The 6,241-nt window shown below is 69.1% G+C and overlaps 1 protein-coding gene across 1 annotated transcript; it reads right to left on the bottom strand.

Moving 5' to 3' along the window:
• Nucleotides 1–1,774: 1,774 nt before the first annotated feature.
• On the bottom strand, nt 1,775–6,171 carry CHKB (choline kinase beta; the record flags this gene model as incomplete). The annotated part of the gene is made up of 11 exons (XM_082489689.1): nt 1,775–2,670; nt 2,802–2,883; nt 3,046–3,152; nt 3,267–3,375; nt 3,479–3,566; nt 3,751–3,809; nt 4,167–4,271; nt 4,510–4,643; nt 4,825–4,938; nt 5,128–5,236; nt 6,008–6,171. The coding sequence occupies 11 exons, from the start codon at nt 6,169–6,171 to the stop codon at nt 2,614–2,616; spliced, it is 1,128 nt and encodes a 375-aa protein (XP_082345815.1). The 3' UTR covers nt 1,775–2,613.
• Nucleotides 6,172–6,241: the final 70 nt, after the last annotated feature.

Below are 6,241 nucleotides of genomic sequence, written 5' to 3'. Positions count from 1 at the left end.
ACATCCAGGGAAGGGACTAACAGCCCAAGAAGGGACCTGCACCCCAGGAAGGGATCAGTACCCCGGGAAAATATTCACACCTCGAAAAGGGACCTGCACTCTGGGAAGGGACTGACACCCCAGAAAGGGACAGACGCCCCAAGAAGGGACCGGCACTCCGGGAAGGGACCCTCATCTCGGGAAAGGATCAACACCCCGGGAAAAAATTTGCGTCCTGAGCAGGGACCCACACCCCGGGAAAAGATCCGCATCCCAGGAACAGATCAGTACCCCGGGGAGGGACCCTCATCCCGGGAAGGGACACACATCCCGGGAAAAGATCCACATCCTGGACAGGGACTGACACCCCGGGGAGGGACCCACACCCCGGGCAGGTCCCTGCCCACGCAGGCCCCTCTCCCACCCCAGCTCGGCCGTGGGCAGCGTGGCCGTGGGGCTGCCCGGGGGTCAGGGCCGTGCAGGACCCGATCCTGCCGCGGAGCCGGGCGAGGGCAGGCCGAGGAGGGGCGACTGCCCCCCACACCGGGCAGCCTCGACCTTCCCCTGCCGCGCACCCCAGGGCAGGCCGAGCCGCTGCCGCAGCCGGACGGGCGCCCGGAGGAGTCCCCAGCAGCGGGGACACCCCCTCCCCCCGACCACAGCCCCCAGACCCCATCCCGGGGACGGGCTGTCTCTCCACTGACGGTGCAGAGGTACACATGGGGCACACGTGTGTATGTGCGGCACACACACACACATACGCCCGGTGCCCACCATGGCCGGGGCTCATCCCCTGTGCAGCCCACCCAGACTTATGCCCCCCTCCCTGCTCCGGGTGGGGAAGGAGCCCCCAGCCCGCACCCTGCAGAGCCGCTCGCCAGCCACCAGGCTACAAATAGCCGGGACGTGGGTGAAAGGGGAGCTGGGCAAGCGCCAAGGGGGAGCGTCGGGCCCTGGCCCCCCCCACAACCCCCCCCATGCCACCCCACACACACTGGCATGCAGCTCCGGGCCGGGCAGCCGTGGGCACCAAGAGCCAGGGATGGGCACACACGGCTGGACCACAGTCAGCTCACGGCACGGGGGCGGATGGGGAAGGCGACTGGGTGACCTGGAGCAGGGGAAGGACACACACAATCCCCCCCAACACCCGGCGCTGGGGGGGAGCAGAGCCCACTGCTCCAAGCAGCAAACCCACACTTACCCGCTCCCCCCCCCCCCGAACACCCACAGAGCATCGCCCCTCCCTGGGGGGGGGGGGAGGGGGGCACTGGACAGCATCAAACGTCACCCAGAAATAATCCTGGGGGACCAAAGGCACTGAAGGGGTGCAGGCGGGAGGGGACAGGGGGGCATCACCTCTGCCACAGCGCAAACCAGGGTCTTGCCCATGGCAGCAGCCCCCGGGACAGCCGCTGGAGCCGGGGGGGGGGGGAGGGGGCAACACCCACCCCAGGGTGGGCACTGGGAATGTCCCTCCAGTGCGAGGGGGGGAGATACTGTATGGCCTTGGGCTCCTGCGTCCCCATCGCAGCCCGTGCCCCCCACCGTCCACTCCAGCCTGGCCCAGGCCAGGCATGAGCTGTGGCACCCACTGCCTGTCCCAAGCCACAGCCCCCCCCCAGCGCTGGCTGGTGGCTCTGTGGAGAGGGGACAGAGGAGAGGGGGGACAGGGGAGAGCATCAGTGCATGCTGCTGTGGGGCAGCCCCCCACCCTCTGCGACAGCCAGCAGCGGGAGGCAGGAGGGGTTGGGAGTGCACGGTGGCCGCGGGGACACTGGGGCGAGCAGACGGGCACCACCGTTTATTGGTCTGACAGTTTACATTCTGCTGTCGGGGGGGGGGGGAGGGCGAGGGGAGGGGGGGCGGGAGGTGAGGAGCAGCCCCCAGCCGAGAGCTGCAGGGATGCCAGGCCAGGGCACCGGAGCCGGCAAGCGGCTTGCAGGTCCTGCCTTGGCCCCAGAGGTCCAGGGAGGGGGTGTGGGGGGGAATGAGAGGCAAGCGTAGGTCCCCCGCACCCCTCTGCCCCCAGCAGCACCCCGGGACCCCCCAGCACCTCAGCCTGGACCCCTCTCAGCAGGCAGGACCATGCAGGGGGCAGCCAGGACAGCCAAGCCACCCATGTTCCCCCCCTCCAAAGTCCAGCCTGCAGCAGCCCCCCCAGTGCTGGCCGGGGCAGGGGGCTCCCCCCCACCGCAACCCGCAGCTCGAGCCCCACTCAGTGCCAGCAGTGCGGAGGTGCGGGACATGCCGTCACAGAGGCGCTGTGCCGGAGGCAGCGAGGGGGCAGCCGCAGGCAGCACCACAGCTGCAGGCAGGGACCGCTGTGGCAAAGACACGGCCCCACAGCTGACATGCCACCTCTCTGGGGCAGGATGTCCCCTTTTCCAGGGGACACGTGCCCAGGGCAGACCCACCTCTCTCCCCGCTCCTGCCCTGGGGAGCGGAGACAGATACCAGCCCCCAAACCGTTACAGCCCCCAGCCGGGGGCAGCCCCCCCGGCAGCATGGGGACAGCCCTCCCGGGAGGGGACACGCTGTCCCCGGTGGGTCCCGCGTCATGGGTGCTGCCGAGGCGGGCAGGGAGCGGCTGCGGTGTTGAGGCGGGCGCAGGCAGGGCTGGGGCGGCCGCTCTCAGGACCACTGCGCCTTGTGCTGGAAGTAGGCCTCGAAGCGGCTCTGTGCATAGTCCTGGGGCGGGAAAGGGGAGTCAGGGGCTGCCTGTGTCCCCCCCGACACCCCCAGCCCCCCAACACCCCATGGCAGAGGGGTGACGCGCAGGGGATCCCCAGGAAAGCCCTGAACCCCTGGGCAGCGCTCACCAGGTACCCGAACTTGATGGTGGAGATCTTCGCCTGCAGGATGGACCACAGGCCCCAGAAGAAGTGGGAGGCCAAAGCGAACCTGGCGGAGAGCTGCTGTCAGCACCAACAGCGCCCAGGAGGGAGCGGGACAAGGAGGGTTTTGGGGATGCTGCCCTCTCTGTGCAGCGGGGATCAGGGGACGTGCCCCCAGGGAGCCCCCGTGGCCGCAGGGACCCCCCCTGCGCCCCGGCGTGCCCCTCACCGGTTGATCTCCGTGAGCATCTCCTCCTCGATGCGGGCCTGCTCCTCGTGCGTGGTGTCCCCGCGTCGCCCCGAGTCCTCCGAGAGGTAGTGCCGGATGAAATGCAGCTAGAAGGGGGACAGATGACACTGTCACGTCCGGCACACCCCCACCAGCCAGGAGGACCCCCCCTTTGCTGGCAGCACCCCCCGCCCACTGCCAAGGGAACAGGGCAGCTCTACCTGCTGCTGCCGGCTGGGGTAGTTCTCCGGGGAAGCCTTGAAGAAGGGCCAGGAATCGTGGGTGTAGTTGTAAACCCACTCGCAGAAGTGGTTGCCGATGTCAAAGCCCCTGGGGAAAGGGGGGGGGTGAGCAGAGCCCCCACCTCTCGCAAGCAGGAGACCAGACTCCCCATGGCGGCTGCCGCAGGGACCCCCGCAGCCCCCAGACCCACCGGTAGTTGTAGCTGCTGTACTCGAAGTCGATGAGCATCAGTTTGTCAGAGGAGGAGGCCTCGTGCCCAGCCAGCAGCAGGATGTTCCCTGTGCAGAGATGGGGGGCCTCGAGAGGAACCCGCCAGCTCTCCTGGAGCCGGGGGGCAGCCCAGGCGGGGGCAGGAGGCCGAGCCGGTGCGCAGGGCGGGCAGGTTCCAGCCAGGCAGGCCAGGCAGAGAGAGACCAGCTGCAGGAGCAGGACTGCGCCAGGGGAAGCGGCCACTGCACTCACCCTCCTGGACGTCGTTGTGGCAGAAGACCACTGGCGATGGGGTGGACTCCAGCAGCTCCCTGCGGTTCAGGGGAGAGACACCTCAGCAGGGGCAAGACCTGCCGGCCCTCACCCGCCAGCCGCAGGGACACGGGGGCCACTGCTGACACCGCCACTACTGCCATTGCGCGCAGGCGGACAGAGCTACGGACATAGCTGGGACCCAGAGCGTGAGGAACATGGTGGGAACCCTGCCTCGGGGACACAGGGACCCCTCTGAGAGCCATCCCCCAGGGACCTGCGCAGGGCCCTCGGCTGGAGGGCGCCCTCCGAGGACATGGGACAGAAGAGACCGCTGCCCGGAGAAGCCGATTCCCCCCTGGTTCCCCGCGAGGAGGCTGGCAATGAAACCGTGCCAGTGGGCAGGTGAGGTTCACCTGAGGCTCTTCATTTCTTCCTGCAGGTTGTAAGTCTTGAGGTGGTTGAACTTCTTCAGCTGCTCTTCCTCAGGGAAGGTCAGCTCCGAAATCTGCTTCAGGTACCTGGAGCCAAGGAGATGGCGCTGTGGTGGGATGGACAACCCTGGGTGCTACCACCCCCTCAATATACCCCCTCTCCCCAGCCTGGCGCAGAGCCGGGGCCACCGCAGAGCTGCTCTGTGCCCTGTTCCTGTGCACCCCACCAGCATCTGGCCAGGAAACCGCCCTGTGCTCCGGACCCTGCAGGATTTCAGGGGCTGAGGTGACCTGGGAGCCGGCGCAGGATAGCAGCTGCCCTCACCACTCCATGGTCCCAAACAGCCACTTGGGCTCCTTGTTGAAGGGCATCACCATGCCGTGGAACCGGGACATCTTCACCGCGATCTCCCTGGAGATATCGGGGTCCCGCAGGTCCTCGGTCCGCAGGCGCCGGCTCTGTGGGGACACAGCAGCCATGTGAGCGGCCTGCCTGCCCCAGGGGAGCTGACCCTGCCCTCGGCGGCAGAAGAAGCCCCGCGAGGTGGCCCTTCCCGCGGCGGCTAGCTGGAGCCGGGGCGAGGAGCTCCTCCAGGCAGGCTCCCGCAGGATGGGGTGAGGTGGGGGCCCTGTCCTGTACCGGAATGTACTGCTCCAGCCGCCCCTGGGGAAAGACCCCGTAGAGCCGTGGCCCCAGCGCCCGCTCGGCCAGGATGGCGAACATCACGCTCTCCAGCACCAGCGAGTCCACGCCCTGCGGACACAGGCGGTGAGCCCCCACAGCCCCCACTCCCACGGCTCTCCCCACGGCCCCCACAGCCACCCGGGAGACACGGTGCAGCTGCCAGGCCCTGGCGTGGGAGGAAGATGCCAGCAGAGCCCAGAGTCCCACAGCTGACCGGGTGCCACCACTGGTCAGGGGGGGCCCAGCGCCCGCACTCACCTGCAGGATGGCCCCGTAGACGCGCAGCAGGACCTGCCGGGGCTCATCTCCCACGCTGAGGATGTGCTCCGGCAGCGCGCACTTGAACAGCAGGTTGCTGAGCCCCCCACTGCGGGCACAGGCTGGTCAGGGCTGCGGGGGTGTCACCGGGGGCGGATATTGGGCATGGCAGGGGAGCGAGTGGGGTACCCAGTGTGGGAACACGACTGGGAGAGGGTTAGGGACACCTGGGGGTGACCAGGGGTAGGACTGGGGCAATGGGGGGGGACTGGGGCACCTGGCAGGGGACAGGGCCACCGGTTGGGGGGGGGCAACTGGGGGGGGAATTGGGGCACTGGTCAGGGGGTCAACTGGGGCACTGGGAGGGGGACAGGACCACCCGTTTGGGGGACAACTGGGAGCCACCAGGGGGGGAACAGGGCCATCGGTTGGGGGGGCAACTGGGGGCAACCTGTCGGCAGACAGGGATACCAATCGGGGAGGCAACTGGAGGCCACCGGGAGGAGAGCAGCAGGGCCACCGGTTTGGGGGGACAACTGGGGGCCACCGGGAGGGGTATAGGGCCACTGGTCGGGGGGACAATGGGGCAACACCAGTCAGAGGACAGAAACACCGGCTGGGGGAGCAACTGGGGGGAACGGGGGGGGAATAGGGACAGCGGTCGAGGGGCAACTTGGGGACACCGGGAGGGGGGAACAGAACACGGCAACAGGAGAACCGGGAGGGGAACATGACAGGGGCACCCAAGGGGGGGGAACTGTGAAGATTACCGGGCCACCGGGGGGGCGGGGGGGGCGGGCAACAGGGCCACCGCTCGAGGTGGGGACAGAGCCACCGGGGCGAAGGGCAGGGCCCAGACGGGTAGGCCTCAGCCCCGTACCTGACGGGCCCGATAGCGAATTCCTCGGGCCCGATGAGCTTCCAGGAACCGGCGAGGAACTCCCGGCACCAGGCGTAGGCCTGCAGGCGGGTGGCGGCGGGCACAGCCCTGCCGCCGCCGCCGCCGCCGCCACCACCACCACCCCGTCGCGCCGCCGCCGCCATGGCCACCTCGCCCCGTCCCGCTGGGTCGCGACGGGCGGCTCTGGCGCCCGTCGCGGCCCAGCGGGGCGGA

This window comes from Vanellus vanellus (genome assembly GCF_965231255.1).
Source record: "Vanellus vanellus genome assembly, chromosome: 1".
In the NCBI taxonomy this organism is placed as follows: Eukaryota; Metazoa; Chordata; class Aves; order Charadriiformes; family Charadriidae; genus Vanellus; species Vanellus vanellus.
Note: the sequence above shows the minus strand (reverse complement) of the source record. Positions and strands in the feature narration are given on the sequence as shown.